This window comes from Neovison vison, chromosome 6, assembly GCF_020171115.1.
Source record: "Neovison vison isolate M4711 chromosome 6, ASM_NN_V1, whole genome shotgun sequence".
NCBI lineage: Eukaryota > Metazoa > Chordata > Mammalia > Carnivora > Mustelidae > Neogale > Neogale vison.
In genome coordinates, this window is record NC_058096.1 from 97,008,273 (window position 1) to 97,033,646 (window position 25,374).

A 25,374-nucleotide genomic window follows, 5' to 3' on the forward strand; every position below is an offset into this window, starting at 1 on the left:
GTGTGAATAGTTTTTTTTCTCCACCATTTTAAAAATTTATTTATTTATTTATTTATTCAATATTCTGTTTGGCATTTTAAAACATTTATTTGTTGTGCTTAAAAGTTTACATGCCAACACATAGTGCTCACCCTATCTCAAAGCCAGTGCTCTTGGAAACATCCCAAATAGAGGATAATAAAAGCACAGAGCGTGCACACACACACACAGTGTGTTAATAAAGTCACTGAGAATTCTTATTTATAATATTTTAAATTAATTTTTTAAACACTCAAGGTAAATTAGCATGACCCTTTCATTAAAAAGATGTGCTTACCACTATATGTAGTAATATGTTTCCTCTAAGTAGTCATAAACAATTATTCAGCAATATTTCAAATATCAAAAACAAGAGAAAAATTCAATAAATATAGATGAGCATGCCAAAATATACAAATAACCCTACTGACTAAGTTTAAAGGTATATTATAAAAGCAATTTATCATGGTAGCAGTTCATATAATTCTAATAACTCTTACTGTTTTTTGATTAGTGCTGTACATCCATGAGGAAAAAGGACACTGGAGAGGTACAAGTAACGAGAACATTTTTCTTACACTTTTCTTCAGACTAAGGCTTGCTGAACTTTCCAAGACTGAGCACAAATTGATTATTATAGACCTTCACCTGGGTTAGATCGCTGACCAGGAGAAAGGAAGGGTAGGATAATTAGTACTTGCTGTCCTAAGCATGTTTCAACCCTTTTTGAATGAGACACTCCCCATGTCTCATTCCAGTGGTGTTCTGTGGTTTCCCCTTTGAAACCTGTCCTCCCACTGCTGCCCACTCTCATTCATGTACATGATTCCTCCCATTGTAAACAAATTACACCATACCCTTGATCAAGAGGTTGAATGTTCTTCCACATTCTTCAACTTAAGCCAGGTCCTCTAAGGAGCCCAACCTCAACCCTCCCTCCAGCCTCTGTCACATAGAGGGTTTGTCCTTCCTGTACCCTTAGCTCAGCATCCCAGAATACAGTGTCATCTACCTGTTCTATCCTCTCCAATTCTGTTATCTACCAACTCCTGCTTATTTCCCCACATTTACTAAGAGTTTATACCTGGATTATGGTTCCTCTTCGTTCTTTGTCCTGATGTCACCTAAGTGACAATCAGCTGTAGATGACATCTAATATGCTGGTCTTTTCCTTATTTATAAGTCCCCAACTCCTCGTTTCTTTTAATTTAACAACACAATCCAATGGAAGTTAGCTTCTCAAATCTTATACTCCAGTACTTCTCCTTGACTAAACCTCCTAGCTGTTCAGTTCTTTCACTCCCTTGTCTCAAATGCCCTTCCCTTAGCCATCAGTCCCTGCAGCAGTGCACACCCTCTCAGTCTGAGAGCTCTCTTCTGTTCTTTCTTACCCAGCCTAGAACCACAGCCCACCACTGTAACCATTTCTCATCATTAATCAAAATAGTTCTGCCCTTGTGTCCACCTCATCAAAACCTCACGTCTGAGTAGAAATTTTGGATTCTCAGAGACATATTGCTGAAAATCATATAACTTTGTTGTTTGTTGTCCTTAAAGATTCATGGCCCCTCTTCCGTGGAGAGACCCTGAATCCTCTGCCTTAATCCATACAACCCTTTTCCAATTTGTCTCTACTGTCTATCCAATCTTTGGCTTCAAGTCTCAGATCCTTCAATTGCTTCCAATTCAATTAAAAAATCTGAGTTTAGAATTATTTCAACCTATCCTCCAGCTTTAACAGCTCTTCCTTCTTAGTGAAACAGGTTTCCTTGTGTTCCATCTGTCTCTACTCCCCTATCCTTTCATACTTCCTTGGGGAGCTCACACCCTCAATCATCCTTTAATTAGCATCATTCTCTCTCTCTTTCTCTATGGGCTTTTCCAATATAATCATGTCCAGTGTTCATTTCCTTCTCCCCTTCCTTCTCTCCTTCTCTCCACCTCTCTCCTCCCCCTCCCTCCCTCCCTCCCTCCCACTCTCTTTCACAGATGTAGGGGCAGAGGGAGAGAGACTCTCAAGCAGACTCTGTGCTGAATGAGAGACCAACATAGGGTTCCATCTCATGACCCTGAGATCAGGACCTGAGTCAAAATCGAGAGTTGATGCTTAACTGACTTTGACACCCAGGCACCACTGCCAGTGTTCATTTTCCAAAAGTGAAAATCAACCCATAACTCTATATTCCCTTTGAACTATTGTTCCATTTCTCCTCTTCCTTTCAAGGTGAAGGTTTTGGTATTTTGGACACTGTGCCCACTTTCCCTTTCAATCTCACCTTCTGCTTTGTTTAGAAATAAGCCAAGCTCTTTTTTTGGGAGGGGCAGGGAGAACAGCTTTCACTTGATTATATAATGAAATCAGGTGTCAGTTTGAGATCATAGTTTATTCTTTTAACAGAGATAATTGAAATTATAACATATACTCAACCATACAATGAGCCCAAAGACTGTTTTTTTCCAGTTGTGAAATTTCAAGGTAAAAATTAAGCATGCTAAATTTTAGCCCACATTCTAAATAGGAGATATGTGAACATGGTTAATCTAACTTTTGGGGTCCAAACTATTTCCCCAGGCTTGCTAAACTAGAGTGTGTCTGGTCTCATTCTCAAGGAAACAAGGTTTCCAAGTTAAGTTGTGGTAATAACCATTAATAGTCTTCTCTCCATAGACCCCTGACAGCCAAACAGATTATTTTTCACTCTTAATGCTACCTCTAGAAACTCTGTAACAAGCTATTTTTTCAAAGCCCCTGGTCCATGAGGAGTTACTTCTTAGAGTTCCCTCTTAATTAACTTAGTCTCATCATTTCTTAATTTGATAGTTTTTTCTTAATTGCTCACATTCTCCGTACTCTTTTCTGATCCTTCTTTTTTCTTAACTCTACTTATAACCCCAAGATCGAGAGTCACAAGTTCTACAAGTGCTCCTCATCCTTCTTGCTGCACTTCAAGTAGTAACAAGTATGGATGATTCTTCAATATATCTATCTTTGGTTATAAACTCTCCTCTGTGCTTCCTGCATGCCTCTATCCAACAAATGTGCTGCTTTGCCACCTGCCTTCACAGAAAATATGTCCCAGATTGCATTTACCCATATACTTCTAAATGTACTCCTGTTTTTGAGCTGGTGGCACTTTGATCCTTAGAAAATGCTTCTTTGTCTCACCTGCCACCAGTGTGTAAAAAATTTCCCTCCTTCCTTGCTTCCTGGCTTCCTTCCTTCCTCCCTTTACTTTGGTTTCTCCTCTTTGTACTAACTATTGCTCATCTGGATCTGCCCTTTACTTTTCTAACCTAGATTATCACAGGAATAACCTCCAAATGGCTTCTGGTCTTTTCTGTCTCAAATCTACTTCTAAACGACTGGCTTTCAATTATTTTTGACCAAGTTCCATGGTAATAAGTATATGTTACATCACAAGCAGGATGCCTTTTTTGTCCCCCAACACAGCTAGAAAGCACACATTATCTCTCTTTTTCCTATTTATATTTTTATTTATAGGTATAGGTATACTTAGCTATATAACAGAAACCAAAATTTCACAACATAATACTTACTTTCAATATTCTATGAACTCAATTATTTTCTATTGTATTGTATTCCTATTCTATTTGATTCTCTTCTGTTTCTATTTCTATTAAGCATAATGCTGATCACAACCCCTGAAATTGATTTCACAACCCAGTAATAGATTATAACCCAGAGACTGAACAATATCTTTGCTCTCTATATACATTAGATTGATATAGCAAGAACAAAAATCTCACTCCATCATTCTCCATATTAATCCTTTTGGGAGGCCTCCTGTCACCTACTGGATAATGTCCGATATCTTGAAAAGGCATGCATGGCCCCCTGGCAAGCTGTCAGCTCTTCCAGCTTCATTTCTCCCCATTGTGTCCTGAACTTTCTACCCTTGCAGCACTCAATTCCTTCCTGTTTAGCCTGGAGTTTTCTCTTTCGGGTTCTCCCTATCCTTATCCCCACGGCTGCTTTCCTCTAAAAGTAATACTTGGGTCATGGTAAGTAAAATGTCTATTGAAAGAAGTAGTGAGAAAGTGATCATCTAATAATCTGTGGTTGATTTCTTGGCACAAATTACCCCACAAGATCAATAACTACTTATTCATAGATTGGTCTCATCATCATCATTATCGACTAAAAACAGGTACTCCAGACATTTGTTTATTTCTGTATATAAAATATACTTTGACAGTGGCATTCAAGTATGTTTGAACCCAATGTTCTAGGTACTCATAACGATTCATACAAAACAAGGAAACCACAATGAGACAGTATAGTGAAAATATTTTCCCCTTTTCATTACCCCCTACCTAACTATATCTTATTTCTGATAGGAATAGCATCATCTCCCAGGTGGAAACAAAGCCTTCTCTATTTTCTTGAATGCCAAATGAGGCAACAGAAGAGTTAAAAAAATATCTAGATGTTGAAATAAAAAATTTTTCCTCCTGTTCTTTTAGATAATCTGAATCAAAAGAGTAACTCACAAACTCACTCTGTGTTACATTTTTGTGAACAAATTCAAGTGGATCTCATCTACTCAGCGCCTACAGAATCTGTTTGAACACCACACTGTGTTGTGTATGAAGGCTGGAAAGGCACAGAGAAAAGACAGAGGATTGCTGTTTCTAACTTTGTTTTTTAAGTTTTGGAAGCCTTGCAATAAACTTGGAAAGTTGGACAGTAGGAGAAATGTTGGGTAACATTACCTAATACGTGGATAAGAATTATCTTTGGGGCGCCTGGATGGCTTAGTGGGTTAAAGCCTCTGCCTTTGGTTCAGGTCAGATCCAGCCAGGCATCCCATCAGGCTCTCTGCTCAGCAGGGAGCCTGCTTCCTCCTCTCTCTGCCTGCCTCTCTGCCTACCTGTGATCTCTGTTTGTCAAATAAATAAATAAAATCTTTAAAAAAAAAAAAGAATTATCTTTGTATGTGTGTGTAAACCTCAACATGGAATCATCCAATTGAAATACAATTTAGTGTTGTGTAAAGCTTCAATGATTTGAGTTGGTCAGGTTTTGATTCAGAACAATGTAAACTGAGTTAACTATATTTAAAAACTACACTACCATTTATTGCCATTTGGGTCAAATCCATAACAAACACCTGTAAACTATGAAAATGATCCCGTTCATTGGAAGACATCCGTCAGTTTCTAATGGATTAATAATTTGTTCTGTATAAGGTCATCACTAATGGGATAAATTTAATTTTTCAGAGACACATACTAACTAACCACTGACTGGAGTTTAGTATCACGTATTTCTTGGTATTAATAGAGAAATATTCAATAAGTGAATTTGCTTTTTAAGTAAATATGAGAATATTATTTAAGTGTAAATTTCCAAGGAATACATTATCATGGCAATGATATTTAAGTGTTTCTTGGTGCTTTTTAATAGATTTAGAATGTTTAATTATTACTTCTCTTAATTCCCCTTAAAAAAACACATATGGGTTAATACATTTTGTAGGTGATTTTATAGGGGAAGAAAGTAATGATCATTTTCTATGCTAGCATTCCTCAGCTGTCACCTATTCAATAAAATGACCTGGGTACTTTAAAATACCAATGCCCCAGGCATGGTCATTATCTGAACCCCAGAGTATCAGACTCTCTGAGGGTGGTTTTAGGTATCTCTCTCTCTATGTATATCTCTCTCTATAATATATATAACACACATACATATATATATATAATATATATAATATATATAACACATATGTGTTTGTGTGTGTGTGTTTTAACATATATTTAATTTATATTATATATATACATATATATAATATATAATTTAATAGCTTCCCTAGTTGGTTGGAATTATGTCAAGAATCTATGAGGCTCATAATATTTTTATATAAAATGTAATTATTCTTTCATTTGTAAAATGATACAAATTATAGCATAGTCTTCTTTATTGAAAATGCTCCTAGTCACCACCCTCCCCTTCCTCCACCACTATGGGAAACTTAGTTCTTCCTGAGATGGTAAAAGCCAGCCTCTAACCCTCACTCTAACCCTCACCCCTTTCCCACTCTCCTTCCCCTTTTTGATTCTCCCCACATGCCTCCCCACAAGCTCTCCATGTTTCAGGTGCTGTGTGCAAATTCGAACTGCTGCTCCTTTTCTTACTGAGTCAATGGCTGCTCTTATGAAGAAAAGGGAAGCGGGGTTTAGCAGGAGTCAGATGACTCAGCTGTGCCTGGGAGCCAGGGCCATCTGGATCAAAAGCCTCCATAAAAACAGGAGCCCATTCCAATAAAGGGATGGACTTACACATTTTTCCCATTTCCCCTATCTTTTTAATAACACTCAGCCTGAAAAATATTTTGTTCCTTTAAACAATCAACTCTCCTTTGTGTAGCTTAAATCTTTTTTAATCTTTTTGATTCCTCTAGGATGCGACTGATGACCACTGAAGTTAATTAAATTACACTGAAATATGTAGGAAGTCCTTCTAAATGTCCACTTGAAAGACACGTTTCAGAATAAAAAAAAATCTTTAAGGATCTAAACAATAACACACTAAATTAGAATTTTAAAATGCATAACCTGAAAATGCAAATGAAGTCTTAGAATGTAGGCAGTGGGCCCTGTTCTTTGTTTCTAATCTCTGGTTCCTTGAGGGCAAGAACTAACTTTTACTTGTATTTGTACCCCTTGCATTTAGAACTGTGACAGGCTGAAACAGCTAGTAAATGTTAGTGGTATTATTTTACTTTCATTCTTATATTGATGAATCCTGCTTTTCCAGAGATTCATCTCACTTAACTAGTATTTAATTACAGGGATGTATCTAATTTTGTTATTTTTGAGTTTAAGAGAGGCATTTGTGTTTTTCTGCTATGTAAATTTGCTAGCATAGAAAAATACCTTTTATCATTAAATACTTACTAGTTATAATGTCCCTAAACAGAACAAAGATGGCAACAATCAAGTTAAAAACTGAAATGTTTAATCCTGAACATGAAGTTCGATAGTCAGTTTATACCTGACAACTAAGAAAAAAAATGAAGTATTTCTAGCTAACTATTTGTGCATTTAAGTGAAAGCTTCTATTTTTTTTGCAGAAAGCAGTTAATAGTTCAAAATAGTGTTTGATTTAGATCACTGGTTCTGAAAGGGCGAACAGAGTGGAAAACATGCATTATTTTGGCCCCTTGCTTTAAATGAATTTCAAGTATTGTTAAAAGAAGATGATACATTTTTAATGGTAAGGGGGAAAAAGGATACAGATTAAAACAATAATGGTAAACACTAAACTAGGAAAAATATTCTGGGGTATTAAAGTTTTAGGTTACATTCACACTGTTCAGGGAAATGAGGTACTTGAGAAGTACAATGACAACTTGTACATGAATGTGGAGTTCATCACATTTTTCAATAAGCAATTCTATATGAATATACATTGTAGTTGGGCATTAGTTACTATCATGCCTACTTAACAGTGTTCTAAGGAGTTAAAGGATGTTTGTTGTTCAAAGTCACACAGCAATTAGGAACCAGAAACAGCATCAAACACAGATAATTCAAATTCAGGGTTCTGTCTATCACAGCTCTGGACCCACATGGACACCTATGGCTATATGAACTACATATATGAAAGTGTGTACCACTAATTTGCTACAGTGACAGTGGCAGGCACTTGTGAAGATGGTGTAGAATAAATCCTTGCTACTTAAAGGGGTCCCTGAACTAGCAGTTTGGGAGTTTATTTGAAATAAGGCATCTGGTGGCCTGTCAAAGATGTAAGGCATCAGAATCTGCTTTTTAATAATATTCCTATACAATTTTTATACACTTTAAGGTGAAAAGCAATAGAGTAAAGAATTCCAGATATGAAATTGGGGCACCTGACTTCAGCCTCAGCCCTGCCACAAACTAGTTGTGGCACTGTAAGTTGTTGTTTGTTTTTTAACTTTTTAGAATATCAGTTTATATGTAAAATGGAGTTGGTAATATCTTTGAAGCCTGTTCCAGTGCTTATCTGAATAAGAGGGCCTGGATCCCAGCAGGAGTTTAAGAAATGCATACTGCATCCATATGCAAATCCACAGATGTTTAAGAAGACAACCCAGGCACTCAGAGAATTTGGTGAACTCTTTATTTCTTGATTATATTGCACTAAGAACTACCTTGTGTTAGAATAGATTTAAATTAAGCTTTCTGGGATGTCCACATTTTCATGCCCTAGAGATTTGCTACAGAATTATTCTCAGCAGAGCAATTATAGGTGAGGCTGCCCTATAATGAGATATCTTTGCTACTTCATTAAATAAACCTGCCAAAATGGATGGGCTCCAAAATGGACCTGCCTCATACCAAATTCCATTACACTGGAAGTAATCACATAAGGTGGCCTTGGTGTGGGTTCAATCATCTGGATACCTAAAATTTACCATAAAGGCAATGTGTTCTAGAACAGTGATTCCCAAAAGTGGGTTCTCAGACCAATGCTTTACTGTTTCATGGGGAAACAAAAAAATAAAGACAATTTAGTTATCTTTTCATAAAATTAATATATAACCTATTTTTAAAATATCCTTCATTCTGAGAGTGTACCCTTTCTTTTTTCTTTTTTTTAAAGATTTTATTTGAGAGAGAGCGAGCGAGCATGAGCCAGAAGATGGGATGGAGAGAGAAGAGAGAGAGAGACAAGCAGACTTCCAACTGATAATGGGGCTCCATGTGGGGCTCAATCTCAGAACCCTGGGATCATGACCTGAGCCGAAGTCAGATGCTTAACCAAGTGAACCACAGTGTGCCCTTTCTATTTTCTATCCCTTTGGCATTAAAGTGTTCCATACTTGTATAAAATAATGATGAAATAGATTGTAATTTTTATAATGTTCTTGGACAATACAAATATAGTGTAAATCCTCTCTTCTACCAGTAACTTTTTTTTTTTTTATTTACAGGTCCTTGAAATTCAAAAATTCTAGAGCACTGTTATTGAAAAAAAGTGATTTAAAAGGAAATCCTTTCTTATGAAATTAGTGAGAGCATAGAACATTTTAAGTTAAGAAGCAAACTGTGCAGTTTCAACTTTGCCCTTCAACTGAAGGGCAAATCGTTCAATGTTGACTTATGTTCCTCAAATTACAGTGTGCACAAGGCTCGCTATCCTGGCACAATCCAAAATTCTGTATTTCCAACAAACTCACAGTTAGAGTAGCTAAGGCCTAGTGGTTAACTGGGGAACGAGACCACCCTGGTGCAGTTTCTCCTTCTACCACTTCTAACTGTTGTCCCTCTAGCAAGTGACTCAACCTATCTGTCACTTAGTTTTTTCATTAGTAACAAAAGAATAGTCCCCTCTGTTAAACAAAGAGATAACAAGCCCCAAGTAGAATCAGTTGTGCTAAGCCCCATGTCAGCATATAGACTTAATACCTATCCTAATTTCAGTTTCAGACTTCCAGAAATATAATCTTTAACCAGTCAACATGAACCTAGCTGGTCATCACTATTTAGATAATCCAACTGATGAACCCTTTCTATTCTTAAGGGTGATTTTGCCTAAAACAATGCATTCTTTATTAATTTCCTTTTCCTGCACCTTTTTTGCCTTTTGCCCTTCAGAGCTCCTTTCTACCACTAGATAGCATGCTGCCACATTCCTTTTTTTGTTTGTTTTTTAAAGATTTTATTTATTTGACAGAGAGAGAGAGAGATCACAAGTAGGTAGAGAGGCAGGCAGAGAAAGAGAAGGGAGGAAGCAGGCTCCCTGCAGAGCAGAGAGCCCAACTCGGGGCTTGATCCCAGGACCCTGGGACCATGACCTGAGCGGAAGGCAGAGGCTGTAACCCACTGAGCCACCCAGGCGCCCCTGCTGCCACATTCTTGAACTATTGAATAAAGCCAATTAGATCTTTAAATTTACTCTGTTGATTTTTATTTTTTAAATAGATTTGATGGCAGCAGCAAGATTAAAAAAGATTTTGATAACTTCAGGGACCATGAGAAACACAGGCATGATAACCTGTGAACAGTCTGACTGTGTCTTTCTTGCCATTTCTGAGGGCTGTGGGTGAGTTCTTGGTTCTGAGCTCTGCTTACTTTGTGTGGAGCTCCAGATCTAGTTTTTCAGTCTGCAATTCCCAGGTCGTTGAGTAAAAAACCCTAGCCTTTGTTACTACTTCCAAATTCCATGTTGGAAATTGCTGATGGTTTAGACTGTAGTTCCCCGTTTGTTTGGAATCCTTCTCCAGATTCCATGTTTGGAATTGCTTGAGGCAGCTTCAGTCCTCCATTTGTTTGGAATCAGTCTGCAGCCCCTATTCTTGGGATTCTGTTGGCTCAATCCTTATCCTGGTCCCAGGTTCCACGAAGGGAATTGCTGGTGGTACATGCACAGCCTTCTCTTGGTCAGTCTGCAGTAACACATAAACCTCAGCCCTTGATCCTATCTCGAGATCCTCACCCATAGTCCCTATTTGTTGAAGTTTGTTGGTTCAGTTCTTTCCCCAGCCTCCAGTTTGTTGGTTATTGCTGGTATGTAATGTTAAAATGAGGTAAAGGTTAACTGCTAATGGGAATCTTAGAAACTAAAAAAGCCACAAAAATTGGTGGGCAAGAGTCAAACACTTGAAGGCTGTTAGATCACTCATTATGTAACTCAAAAACTCCCATGGAAAAATAAGCTGGTTATCCAGAATGGGTTAGATTGACAGTAGGGTCATCTAACAACTTTTTTTTTTTTTAATTTTTTTTAAAGATTTTATTTATTTATTTGACAGATAGATCACAAGTAGGCAGAGAGGCAGGCAGAGAGAGGAAGGGAATCAGGCTCACTGATGAGCAGAGAATCCCATGCGGGGCTTGATCCCAGGACCCTGGGACCATGACCTGAGCCGAAAACAGAGGCTTTAACCCACTGAGCCACCCAGGTGCCCCGGGTCATCTAACAACTTTAAGAACATTTCCATGTGGGTGTCTGGGTGGCTCAGTGGGTTAAGCCGCTGCCTGCGGCTCAGGTCATGATCTCAGGGTCCTGTGATCGAGTCCCGCATCGGGCTCTTTGCTCAGCAGGGAGCCTGCTTCCCTCTACCTCTCTCTCTGCCTGCCTCTCTGTCTACTTGTGATCTCTCTCTGTCAAATAAATAAATAAAATCTTAAAAAAAAAAAAAAAAAAAAAGAACATTTCCATGCAATGAAGTATACTGTAAAACATGACACAGCTCTTAACCTGGCAGCACATCCTTTTCAGGTCTTAATTTGGCTCTGAGAGACCCAAAGGCTAAGCTAAAATGAATTAATGAATGAATGAATGATAAAAATGGGATCCTTAAAATCCAGAGAGTTAAGTGTGGCACCTTCTGCCATACAGATTACTTTATGTCTAAGAACTTCGGACACAGAAGCTACAAATATCTACAAAAATGGCACAATCATACTAAAAAACAACTAGAATTACAATGGCCATTAAGGTCTTATTTAGATAAGATTGTTTATTTAAGAAGTACACTTAAAAGCTAGGCCTCCCAAATCAAACGAACAGAATAGGATACCTATCTTAATTGGTATATAGAAGCTTCCAAAAAGCTTCAAGACTCTAAAATACTTTATTTGAAAGTTTTGTTGCAAAAGGCTAATGAACAACTAAAGACACAAAAGATATCTAAAATAACACCTAGGCCTCTCCCATTATAGCCTCCTAAAAATCCATCGTCAAAATGATGAGGGAGCAGGAGGCTGGCTGAGGACAGAGTAGAAGCTGGCGCCTTGCACCCCCTCTTCACCCGCTCCCCTCCATATGTGTAGCATTCCTCAGGCACCCCTGACTGCCATAAAACGATAAATAGTTAACTTGCAGGGATCGCGATCCTGCAGAACAGGAATCTCCCTTGCTCTACAGGTATTCTAGAGATCTAAACAGGGAGGTTACCTTATCAATAGCACAAATTTCCAGAGGCAGATAACTCTCATGTCCTGAAGCCCTAATGTCCCCCTCCCCACCATAAACTGGAGGAGACTGAGGTAGAAGGGAATGTGAATGACAGCAGGGTCATAATACCCCACTAAGAATCTCCCAACTATCTTAATGTTAATGCCTGACCTAAAAACGACATTGATCAAGCCATAAGGGCAAGGACTCCCCCCGGCACCTTATAGGCCCACCTTAGCACGTGAGAGCTCTGTCGAAATCTCCCATCCCTTCACCACCTCCCCTCAACCGCAAGGTATATAACACGCCTACCCTAACAACTCGGGGCGGCCGCATCTCTGCCTGCCCACGGGTCCTGTCCCCGTGCTCTAATAAACCACCTTTTTGCACCAGAGACGTCTTAAGAATTCTTTCTTTAGCCGTCGGCTCCGATCCTCACCCCACCGAACCTCATCTAGGTTCGAGAACTTCATCAAAAACACTGGTCCAGAAACTGATGTCTCAGTTGTAATCATCTGGGACACTAGAAAACAGACTGTCCTCAAAGGCCCTATGCAAATTCTTTAACACCAACTCATATGCTCCCATATCTACCTTCAAAGGAAGGCCCCCATATGGGCCCCTCCCCAAACTGATGGGACTCATTCATTTCCTGGTAAACTGTTACATTATTCCCTTAAACAGCTAAAGGAAACTAAAATTAAATTTAATGAAAAACCTTGCCAAATTCTAGTAAATATCAGAGCTACACTCTCCATTTTAAACCCTAGTCAGAATCTGCAGATGGGATCCTGGAAAAACTGGCAGAAGCCAACTAAGGGTGAGAATTCTTAGTAGATTCAGCTTTCCCAGCTCTCTGTCTGTAGTACTTGGTAGAGAGAGGAAATTAAAATATCTTCTGCAACCTCTTTGGGGACACCTCGTATGTCTAAGGGGTTGCTCAGTACTGTCAGAAGTATTTACTGTTTGTCTTGGCTAACAGCTACAAAGTAGCTCTGTGGTCAAAAATTGACCCAATTACAGAGCCTGATAAGAATTTATTTTCAGGCTTCCTCTCTTAAGCCAAAATGAAACTCTATACCCAGAGAAAAAGAAAAAAACATCTGAGGGATTTGAAAAAGAACTTACTAAAAAAATAGTGTAGTTAAATTGGTGGATCAACCCTTGGTGTCCTGTAGGCTGTGAGCCAATTCTTTGAAGAATTGAGAACAACTGTTTCCATCTTATGTGTCTTCTCAGCACTAAAAATGCAGCTCCAGAGGCAGCTCAGGGTTCATCTATTCCTTTTTAACCAATCCTAAAATCTCCCCCATTTATCTCAAAAGACTTGTAAATATTGGCCTTAGAAAACTAAAGTCCTTCTTGGAGGAACTTACAAATTCTTCCCTGTGTCTTTGAGATGGAAACTCTTATCTAAGCCATCTCTTGAAAGTAAAAACTTTGGGGAGGTAATTCTTACTGGGGGGAAAAATGGGGGGGTTCCTCCTTTTCCCTCCCCTTTCCTCTTCTTTTCTTCCTTGTTTTAATAAAAAATTCTCCACAGCTTCCATGAGTTTATTAGTTAAAACAAATACAAATCTTAAGTGTCTTCTCCACAATATTAGTTTTAGAAAAAGCTTTAGCCATCTGAGCAAACAAACCTAATTTATTCCAACTGTTCTTTTATAATTAATGAATTTTACATTATTGTGCCTGTTTTATGGTTAAAATTTCTAAATGAAACTATAAGGTCTCTGTGTATGTGTGTTTATGTGTGTCTATATATGTGTATCATAGATATATGATATTTTTCTACCGCTGGATAGATGTTGCCAAAATTAATTTGTAAAAAAGCTCTATTTAGTTGGTTTAAAGGCAAGTGCTTGTAAGTACTGGATATTCTAAAACTCTCAGAAATATAAAAAATATTAACCCAAATTATTTTTAAGTTCACATGATCTAGGATCAATCTTTAGTAAATAAAAGCTAATTTAACAAAATTAAAGTTATTAGAGTAATAATCTCTAGTACATAAAAGCTAGTTTAAGGTATGTCTTTAGTGTTTTCAGCAGTAAACATAAAACTTTAATTCTACCTAGGTTTACTAATCAAGTAAGTTCTTATATCTTTATTAAAATATGTTGTCCAAAAAAATAACTTAAGATGACTGACTTTTTCTAATGTCTTATCAAGTTTTTATGGGTAATCTAAACATAATTGTTAAGAACAAGAAAATTAAAACATATGTAGGTCGTAATGTGGGAAACAATGGCAGAAGAAAAATTATTACATTTCCTTACTACCTGTAGCCCATTGACAAATCTTTGAAATAGGCAGAGTGACATTCCTCTAGGGACTCAACTGCTTGGATGTTGATATTTTGCTAAGGGCAAAAAGAAATCGTAGCCCAACCCCCAGGACCCTGTAAATCCCCCTTAATAATTAAAGATTTCTTTGGAAACTTCATATATCTCTACCCCCCTCCAAGATATATCTTGGCAATCATCCCCCAAGTCTATGATCACCAATATAAAGCTGAAGGGGGTCATGACTGAGTTTTTACTAAACAGTTTTTTCCTAACAATAGCTAGTCCCCTCAGGATCCTGGAAACCCTATTTCTAAAAATATCTGGGAGGTTTATACTACTCCTAACTCCCTCCCAACTTGAAAGTATGTAATAGGCCACTCCTCTTGACCCCAGTACAGCTCTTTCTGCCCACATGTCCTGTGCCCATGCTTTAATAAAACAGCCTTTGTGTACCAAAGATGTCTTAAGAATTCTTCTTTGGCCCTCAGCTTCAAACTTTAACGACTTTCCTATGCCAGGTAGGGTAAAAAGTTGTTAGGTGAACTTTTCAGATAGTTTCCTCAAATCTTTATAGTAACCTAAAACCTGAAAATTTGCTAAAAAGTTCAATGAGGAGTTATGTTAAATTCATTAAATATCCAGATCACTTCCAAATAAGGTAAAACTGAAACATTAATTATTGAATGTAGGTTTATCCTCTTTAGGATTCCTTTTTACAAAAGAACTAAAGATATTTTGATCTATCTCTAAACATATTTTATACCACACTGAAAAAATTATACTCTAAGAAAGGATTTATCTCTAGAAAACATAAAATGTAAAATTGCCAATTTAAAGAATGCTGATGTAACAGTTCACAATTGTTTAGTTTTTATTAAAATTTAGGATTTAAATGGTGAAAAATGCTAATATACAATTAATATTTCTAGATATGATAAGGGAAATACTGTATGTGCAGAGAAACTAGGATGCGAGTTTTCAGTAAAAGAAGGTGTGAGGAATGGAGATGCATTTTTGTTGAGGAAAAAGTAATTTTATCCTAAAGAGAAGTAGACAAGAGGGAAAAAATAGGAAAAAATCTGAAACTAAAAAAGTTGTAGAAAGGTTATGGAGAAAGAACCTTGGGAAAGTAATTTTATGTGTGTCTGAGCTGGATAAAATTAAATAAATTTATTATAAGTTTTTTAATAAGCTTTGATATGATTAATGTTATACTTAAGAAAAACTAGAACTTAATATTTTTCATCTGCCAGAAGGACAAAAGTTTTCTTGGACTATTGGTCTGCCCCCGATAAGAGATTGTGAAAGGTTTTCCTCCTTTACCTTTTAAGTAATCTGGCTAAAAAGCAAAGATTTATGTTTTATCAAAATGATTTCCTGTGCTCTTTATCATCAGGTCTTTGATCACTTCAGGGGAAAAAAAAAACTGTCCTTTAAAAATTAAGGATCTAAGCATACAAATGTGATTTAATATGAATGTGTTTTTATCTTCAGCTTCTAACTTCTGCCCTATTGGTATGTCTTCAGATGTGAATACAAACCCAAGAGTAAATAATGGCTGATTTTAATAAAACTTAACAAAGATGGATGAGCTGGTCACAGAGCTAAGCACTAATCTCACCCACATAATTGGTTCAACTTTATATAGTAAAAGTAAATCTTAAAAAATAAATTATTTCATCAAACCCATTTAAATAAATGCTTCCTGTGTTCTGAAATCCTAAAAGGTCGAAGTTGACTGCTTTATGGAAGCTAAATTGTTATCTTCTGAATCATTGCTTACCATTTTATCTTAATCATTCAAAAAAGTATTATAAATTTACCTACCTAGTTAGTGACCATGTTATGAAAACAAAAGGAGCTAATAATTTGTCAATAGTACAAGGAAACAAACACCTAAGTAGAATATTTCCAATGGAGTTATTAGAAACATTGAAAATTATCATATCAATCTTCACAGCCTTTCCCCAGTTTTATTTTTGTTTCTTTTCTGTGGTTCTATCTTTAACAACAACCAGTATTCTGTGTACTCCTATAGCCAACTTTGTACCACCTATTTGGCAAGCATTCTGTATCTTCCCGATGCCTCTCAAGTAATAAGCATTTTATGGGAAAGCTGCTAGTTATCCTTTAATATCCATTCTCTTATTATTAACACAACCCCTGAATGTTAGGGCCATCTAAATAAAGATGACAGTTTTCAGCATCCCTTACAGGTTTGTGTGGCCACATGACTAAATTTGGGTCAATGGAAAAAAGAAAAATAGGAATAGTCTGTGCAACCCCTGCGAATTGTGCTCATGGGGATAAACCGTGCCTCTCTTCTTCCTTTTCTTGCCTTCTGGCTGGCTAGAATGGGATATGATGACACCAATAGGAGCTACCATTTGGATCATGAGGTCAATGCCACATCTTGAGGAACAAAGTGGAATCTGGAGCTCTGATGATCGTACCATACCACATTTGACTACCTACATTTATGTGGAAAACCAAAACAAAACAACACAAAAACCTTTCTTGCTTTAGACTCTGTTATTTTGGGTTTTCTGTCACTTGCAGCCAAACCTAATCTTAGCTTACATATATACAAATATTTATTCATGCATCTGTCTTTCAGGTGCGATCCTTATCATAATGCCTTAGTCTCTATCATCTATTCTACCCTACTTGAAGTCATGTTAAGACCTAATGAAAAGTGAGAGATGCATTAAATAATACCTATGAACAGTCAGTATTGAGGAAGTTAAATTTAGGAGAAGAAAGGATTAAAGAGTTTAAAAATCTTTTCTATTCCCAGTAATTCTAGTTTATTAAGAGACATTCTAGATAAAATTTCAAAGTTAACTCCCAAGATAATTAGACAAGAGCTAGGCCAGATGTCTAAGCTAAGTTTTGGTCTCAAAATAATTACCTTTGTTAATTACCAGTAATTACTGTCAACATCCAACACTTTCCTAAAAACCCTTGTTGGGGGGTGGGGGAGGAGTGGAGAGAGGGAGAGGAAAGAGGGAAAGAGAGCGTGAGCGTTGGCTGTGAGAGAGAGAGAGAGAGAGAGAGAACAAAAGTATTTTCTAGTATAGTTATATCTTGGGGTCATTAAAACCTGATTCAAATTTTATAATTTTGAATATTGGGTTTTATGGAAAAACCAGATATTTTCTTCCAGTTAATACAGATAGTTTTCCCTTCTACCCAGACTTAATTTGAAGTTTATAACCTTTCTTATTTTATGCTTTTTTTTCATTTCCAAAACGATTACTTTTTTCATCTTTAAAATTATACATTTAACCATGGTCCCCAACCCTAAAAAAAATTTCAGCAGAAAATGGCCTTAGTAGAAGGTCTCAGGGTTTTTCTTGGAACCTTTCTTTAGCATCCTTTCCCTAGTCAGAGGCCTCTGGTCTTTAGCTCAAAGGACAGTATAGGACTCTCAGCGGATTGTGGATAACTTAATTTTTTGGCACTTTCTACACAGTTCACAAGCTTACATAATGCATCACTCTTCCTTACTTTGGGTAGATGACACTCTATGAGGACAGAAGTATTTATAGATGCATCCATTTGTGCACTACTTCATCACTTCATCTCTTTGGGCCTCTTTTCTGTGTTTAGAGTTTCTTTTTAAATATTTAGGGACACCATTGTCTGGCATTATCCATTAATAATTCATTGCAGATATAGTCATTTTAACCTGCAAGTAACAGTGTAAATAATACTTTACTCTTTACATCTCTACCACAAACAGCTCACACTTAACTCCTGCTCATGCTTCTGCCATTGTCCCTTTATGCTGTCTCTATTTAACTGTTTACTGGTTTGGCTCCCTCACCAGATTGTTAGGGGAAAGGACCACATTATAACTCGTGTTTTTCTATCTCCAGGAGCCACCAAGCACATATAGAATGCATTGAAAAAATTTTTTTGTAATTAATGAAATATGTAGTCACCAATATTGTCAGGTTAGTATGACTTCTAGTGACCCACTTTGGACTTTTTATAGATTCAGAGAGTCATAAGATGGAACAATTTTTCCCACTACCTATTTTGTGTTTCAGTGGCGATTCCCAAGTTTATTTTATCCATGGGCTATTTCTTTATGCCATAAACAATACTGACCAATTTACCTGCTTGCAGAGAGAAAAATAATTATTTATAAAGCTCACTAGAACAGGAAGGAAATTGAAGTTTGATGATAAAGTAAAATGGTGTTATTTTGTTTTTAATAAGTATCGGGCATAAATTATCAGCCCATGCTAAGCAGCAAAGATGGTTGCATTTAATTATGAACACTACATATCAAAAGGGGAAAATTCATATACTCATTAACTGCATATTCTATATTCTACCCACCACCACCGTACTAAAACTTTATGGCTTTTATAGGTATACACCTAAATTACAAAACCAACAGCATTTTTATATGTTACCATTCACTCTAGGGTTTGTTAACAGAAAAAAGCATGTGTGCTTTTGGGGTGATTTCTACATGTTAAGTGTACACAGGCATATAATTTGCAGGCATATCTTATTTGCTTTATATAAACTGGCAATTGTATAATTCTGATATCATTCAATATTTTCACTCTATGACCACTGTTTATTACAGTATGATCAGAGCTACTCAATGTAATCAAACTTTCCATTTCACAGTTTCCTGTCCCCAATCTACATATTCTTTAATTCCATACCTCCAATGCTGTTCTGAACTGTCCTGCTGCCACAGCATATTTCTTTTGTCTGTAGCAAGAGCTGGCATCCTTTAAGGCTACCTGAAGCCATTTGTCAATCTGGGGTAGAAAGCTGACATTAGGTACATGCAAAGGGTCTACTATTTCAGCAGCTCGGCACATTGGTCGAATCCCAGTCGACATGAAGGACTCAACAAACTCATAGTTCACATCCTCTTCATCAATGTAGACCAACTTCACCTCCACATCCATGATATTTTTTAAGGGAATGTGAGGCAGAGGCATGGTGACCAACGTGCTGTCAAGTTCTGTTATTTTTGCCTCTTTCTTTGCAGCTGGCTTTTCTTCATTTTCTGCCTTCCTTTTAAAGGCCACTTTCTCTAAATCATTACTTTGTTTTTCTTTGATGCTCTTTGCCATTTTTATTCTTTCAGCTGTGATTTCTACCTGTTTTTCTCCACAGCTTTTCTTAAACTCTTGTGACATTTCCAGGATGCTTGGTTGGTTTGCTAAGGTAGACATTTTCTTGCTTGTGTTTATCTTTGGAATAAGCTGATCAGGATGGACCCTATTCACTGTATTCTCCAAATTCCTACTGCTTCCTGAATCCATTGATTCCCCCCCCCCGAAACTCCTGTAAGTGTGAGAAGAAGGGAAATAATTAGAACAATAATTTGAAGTTCTAATGGCTTAAAACTATAGTCAAATTAATTTGAAACACTGTTTTATTCATTATAGGCCTTTATTACCTTAAAGTAAAACTGTATGTACATTATCTGATGACAGTTTTACTAGAGAAGTGTATGTTTCAATCTCAAACTCACCAAGAATTTGTTGAAAACACATTTAGAAAGTGTCTTTAAAAATAATAATCTATAGCTGAACAACACTGAATGAACATTTTTATGGGGTGCCCAAATTCACTGAATAGGAAAACCTTATACATAGGTACTGAGAACAAAAAAAGACCAAAAAAATCCATCTCAATATTAATTTCCTTGGAAAGGCAGGTGGTCTAGAACTCATTATAAAATATACTGCTAACCTGCATAATAGACTTGGGAGTCTAAAGAAACCACAGTTGCTTCCTCTGAAAAGCTTCCAGAAATGTTGTAAGCACAATGTTTCCTTGATTTATTTCTTCTATTAGTAATGAAAATCTCAAGTTTAAACAGCTTTAAGGATAACTATTATTCAGAACTGATTTGATAGCAGAAGAACATGACCTTCGACCTCACATTAATGTGGAGCCACATATTCATCTTAAGTCCACTATATTAATATTTTTTGTAGCAATGGTATCAAGCTGTACTTATATAGAGATGAGACATTTGCCTAAATGATTACTATCCAAAAAATGTAATAACTAATGGTCTTTTGATTCAAAGGCATACTATATATTATCTCTGATGCTAGATTAATTTCAAAATATAAAATATGCTAAGATTTAATAATTATGTAGTATAGTTGGTTCCTATTTTTTAAAGATTCTTTGACCCCAAAGCTGATGTTTTTGTCCTGGGAACAACTCTTTAGGGTATATAGGAATAAGAACCACATTTTCCAAAGAAACTAAGAGATAGAGAGGTTACGTTACTTATCCATATTACACTGTTGGTCATTAGTTTTTCTAATCTCTGTATAATACAACCTGAATTGCTATTTCCTCCCTAAGACTTCCACTCGCTACTTCTAGCATTCTCCACTCTTTCTCTATTAGCATGTTGTTCTTTACAGCTAATGGCAAACTTACATCAGAACACAGAGAGGAGAGAAAATGCAAGGAGTGAGGATAACAACAGGATAACAATGACATAAAAGCTAACTTTCTTATTTCTTCTTATCTACCACAAGGACAGTACCTGACTCAAGATAAAGTCCTGAGTAGCTTCTCAAAATTTATGATTTTATTAAAATTGTCCATTTGTTTGAAAGAGAGAAGTTTGCCTATTGAAAACCTCTAAAACACCCTGGAATTTAACCCAGTAATTTTTTTTTTAAGATTTTATTTATTTATTTGAGAGAGTAAGAGTGAGAGCCAGGGAGCACTAGCTGGGTGAGAGAGCAGGAGCAGGGTGAAAGGCAGAGGGAGAAACACACACCCCACTGAGCAGAAAGCCAGATGCAGATGCAGGGCTTCATCCTGGGATTCCAGGATCATAACCTGAGCCAAAGGCAGACACTAGCCAACTGATCCACCCAAGCAACTCATGACCTGGTAATTCTTAAGGAAAACGAAGAAAGTAGCAAAACTGTATTATATGGCTGTACCTTGAGACACTTTTCTCCCTCTATCATTGTATATTTGTGTCATCAGAAAGGGCTTAGGTCAAACATGGACATACCAAAAACCCTACTATGATGGTCCAGATCTCATAGGAAAGATCAAGTGCTAATAATTCCAATAATAGTGGTCTTGGATGTTAATTTGCAAAGGTTTCATATCGGAATATTTCCCCAGTGATTTATACTGACAGAGTTCTTTGTCTATAGGGGAAAATACCTAAAAAAATTAAAATTTTTACCAGTCTGTATTATGCTCAATATTGAAGAAGATAACCATGACTGGGAATCATAGGCCCCATCAACACAGCATTACTATTTACAAGGCTCTGTTTTTTGTTTTTTTTTTTCCTTCTCTTTGAATTATGGCTGGCATCCAATACATTTCTTGGACCACTGATGTGGCTAGTCAGAGTTGTGAGGGGAAACTGTCTTCGCCATCATTCTATCTTATGTTTTCTCTTATTCCATATAGGATTTGGTCCTTGAATTAGGATCTATGGTGGATGAACACTAGGGATACACATCTATACTAGTATTTCTTTCAATAGCAGAGATGCAGAAATGGAAGTAGCACAACTCCAACATCCCGCATATGCATTAAGTGGTTTTTTTAAATGTTGCATGGAATTCTGAGTAAAATTTATGAACCACAATGTGACTAAGCTCCAAATAAAGAGGGATTCTTATGAATACTATAGAAATTATATTTATGTTCCCCCCTTGGTCTAATGTGCGTTTTTTTCTCTCTTCGTCTAATGTTATCTGTGAAGCAAAAGAGTTGTGATGCTGTTGAAAACTTGTTTAAAGCTCTTTAGTAGCAACATGGACGGGACTGGAAGAGATTATGCTGAGTGAAATAAGTCAAGCAGAGAGAGTCAATTATCATATGGTTTCACTTATTTGTGGAGCATAACAAATAGCATGGAGGACATGGGGAGTTAGAGAGGAGAAGGGAGTTGGGGGAAATTGGAAGGGGAGGTGAATCATGAGAGACTATGGACTCGGAAAAACAATCTGAGGGGTTTGAAGTGGTGGGGCAGGTGGGAAGTTGGGGTACCAGGTAGTGGGTATTATAGAGGGCACGGCTTGCATGGAGCACTGGGTGTGGTGAAAAAATAATGAATACTGTTTTTCTGAAAATAAATAAATTGAAAAAAAAAGCTCAAAATATTTGATGTTAAGGGTTCATATTCATTTTTACAATAGACTGAAAAATATAAACAGGAATTGCTGGTGTATGACCTACTCCAAAATGTTCATAGTATGTCCCAGGTATCTTTTCTAAACTCTGCTTTCAAAACGTATCATTAAAATGTATCAGAATATCTGTAGTTGGTTGTAGTTAGTAACATTCTGGCATCTACAGCAGCATTACTTATCTTTTCTGTATTTATTTCACATTTCTTGAAATATACACATGTATAAATTTATCTTTATGACCATTTCTTCTAGAAGATAATTGCTCTCCCTCCCTTTCTCTCTCCCCGCCCCAACCCGCTCTCTCTCTTCCTTCCTCTGTCCATTTTTCATTCAAATTCCCCACTCCAATCTTCCTTCCCAAGCCCTTTTTCATTTCAAGAAGGAAGGTTTTATTGTTTTTAAGAAACAGGCATTTGAGTATATTCTGCATCAGTCCTTAAACCATTTGTATAAATCATAATTTGATCTTCAGTTTTGTACAAGAAACAGTAATAAAGGAGGAAAAAGTATACATGGTACACAGAGCACTCAGAAGGATTAAGTTTGAGGGCAGATATTTTGTTTTCAAATATCCAAATTCAGAAAAGAAACAATAATTCAGGTCCTCTCAAAAACTCAGAATAAATATTTTAGTGTCTGAAAGTGGCCTAAATGTGCAGGCTGAAAAGTATCAATATTTTCCAATGTTGGTTACAAATCAGGAGACTTCATCTTCAGATTTAGAGCCTGTTCTTTACAAAAATTGTTGCATATCTACAGAAGGGTTATGCAACTGCTCCCTTAGAACTTTTTAAAAAACATTATAAAATTACACTTAAATAATCTGGAATTCAAGGCCTTTTACCACCTAGCCCAGTGTATATTTCCAGACTTATCTGGCACTCCTTCTATAAACTGCTCTGAAGTCAAGTTGAATTTCTTGTTACTTCCAAAAGATACTGGTTTCTAGTCTATTTGTTAAGAATCCTCCATCTTACTGTTTCCAGCTCATTGTACTTGTCCAAACCTAGCCAGATGTTATCCATCTCTCCCACCTCAGAATATCTATGGCATTTATACCACTTATTTTCTACATTGCAGTTATGCACAAATGACTTATTTCTTCCCATAAGCTCCCTAAAAGCAGAAATATGCTTTACTTATCCTGACATTAGTTCAGTGCTTTGCATAGAGTAGGCATTCAAAAGATGTTGATCAATATGGATGCTGTGAGTCAAAGGTTAATTTACAAATTTTAAGAGAAACAAATTGGATTTTTATGATGATATGGCCTGTAACTGTGCAAAAGTTGTATCTGAGATATTTTGCTAGTTTTAAAAATTTTTATTTTAAATTTGGTCCTGGGTAAAGTACATTTTCTTCTTTGATAGTTCAAGTGAATCATGTACCAACTAGATTTAAACTATCAACTTCTTCATTTTTTTAAATAGTCAAGTTGATTAACATGACATTAGTCAGTGTTCCTAAGGCACTGAGTTATACTTTAATCATTACTTCAATAAAAATACTTTTAGAGAAAACTATTAGGCAATCATTATGTATGTCAAAGAAGTATTCACTGATAACACTCTGTAAAAATGCTCATTCTTTAATTTAGAAGACAGCACCATAAAATTGATTTCCTCATAGAGACATGCCTTAAAAAAAAAAGATCTCTGGAAAATATTTATATGAAACATTAGAACAATCTCTAAGGTTTTGTAATAAATACAGATACAAAAAACAAAGAGAGGTTAATGTTCAACCATTTCCAGGGCGTAACCATTTAAATATATCCAGTGGATTTTCAACACATTTATCTTTTTCTTCAAGCATTTTATCAAGCATTCTATTCTATGTGGCAGTTTCTGTTGCTTCCTCAATACAGACAGTGGTTTATATGGCTATTAGTACCACAAATTATTTATTAGAATTTCAATTGAAATAGTCGCCTCAGACATAGGCAATTCAGAAAAAGAAAATCCTTAAAAATGTGCTCTCTGAAACATTCGACATCACAGTTGCTATGGTTTTCTTTCTTAAAAAAAAGAAAAGGATCTAATTTTAACTTGCTGTTAAATGTAACCAGAGAAACATTATGAGAAAAACCATCTTGCTTGTTAGTCCACTAGTACACCTTGGTATTTTTAAAAATACATTAAAAATATTTCTTCAATTCAATTATTTATTGAACACCTACTATGAGCAACAAATTGTAACAAGTAATATAAAGGAAACTAAAGATGACCAAGACAGGGTCTTGGCATTCTAGAGCTCATACCTGGAGGTAGAGACGGAGAATGGGGAGAGGGATATATAGATAAACAAATTTATATAGAGGTGACATCCTAGTACTACCCTGTGAACTACTGGAGAAGTGGAAATATGTCACCATCCTTTTACTATTCTGATGTCTAGTTCCTTCAGAGCCAGGAATATAACAGGCCCTCAATGCACATTTGTTATTCAAATGAGTGCGTGGCTCAAGTGAGTACTATGGTAGCAGTAATGGACATGCTTCTGTGGGAAAATATGACTGAGGCAATTTCAAAAGATTTGCTTTTTAGAACAGGTAGAATGAGAAGTGTCCCTCTGCAGGCAATTTTCTTCTCTTATCCAAGTGCCCCATAAGGAATATTTCACCATTATCAGAAGGGAGAGTAAATTTGGCTCACAAAGCTTGTTAAGAAATACAAAATAAAACACATTATGTAGTACTATATAAATAATAATAGCAACCAACAGGTACTCCAAGTTTACAAAGTTATTTCACTGGATTATCCTATTTCTCACAACTCTTTTTAACAGCACTACTACCCTCATTTTACTAATGAGGAAACCAAAAGATTAAGCAACTTGAAAGTGACTGCCAAGAGAGTTTATCATATCTAAGACTTGAACTGAGGACATCTAATTCCATAACTTTTGAAAACAGGATTATAAATTCCTCTGTACTGCACCATCATTCGATTGGATTTGTATTTTCCCTACCTTTGTTTTT

The 25,374-nt window shown here is 36.4% G+C and overlaps 1 protein-coding gene across 1 annotated transcript in view; it reads right to left on the reverse strand.

Annotated features, from left to right (window-relative positions):
• The window catches only part of SPATA16 (spermatogenesis associated 16), a 229,842-nt gene extending 210,322 nt beyond the window's left edge, over window positions 1–19,520 (reverse strand). Inside the window, exon 1 of the mRNA XM_044255113.1 lies at window positions 18,909–19,520. Coding sequence (XP_044111048.1) covers window positions 18,909–19,520 — 612 coding nt within the window. The remainder of the gene's footprint in view (window positions 1–18,908) is intronic.
• Window positions 19,521–25,374: the final 5,854 nt, after the last annotated feature.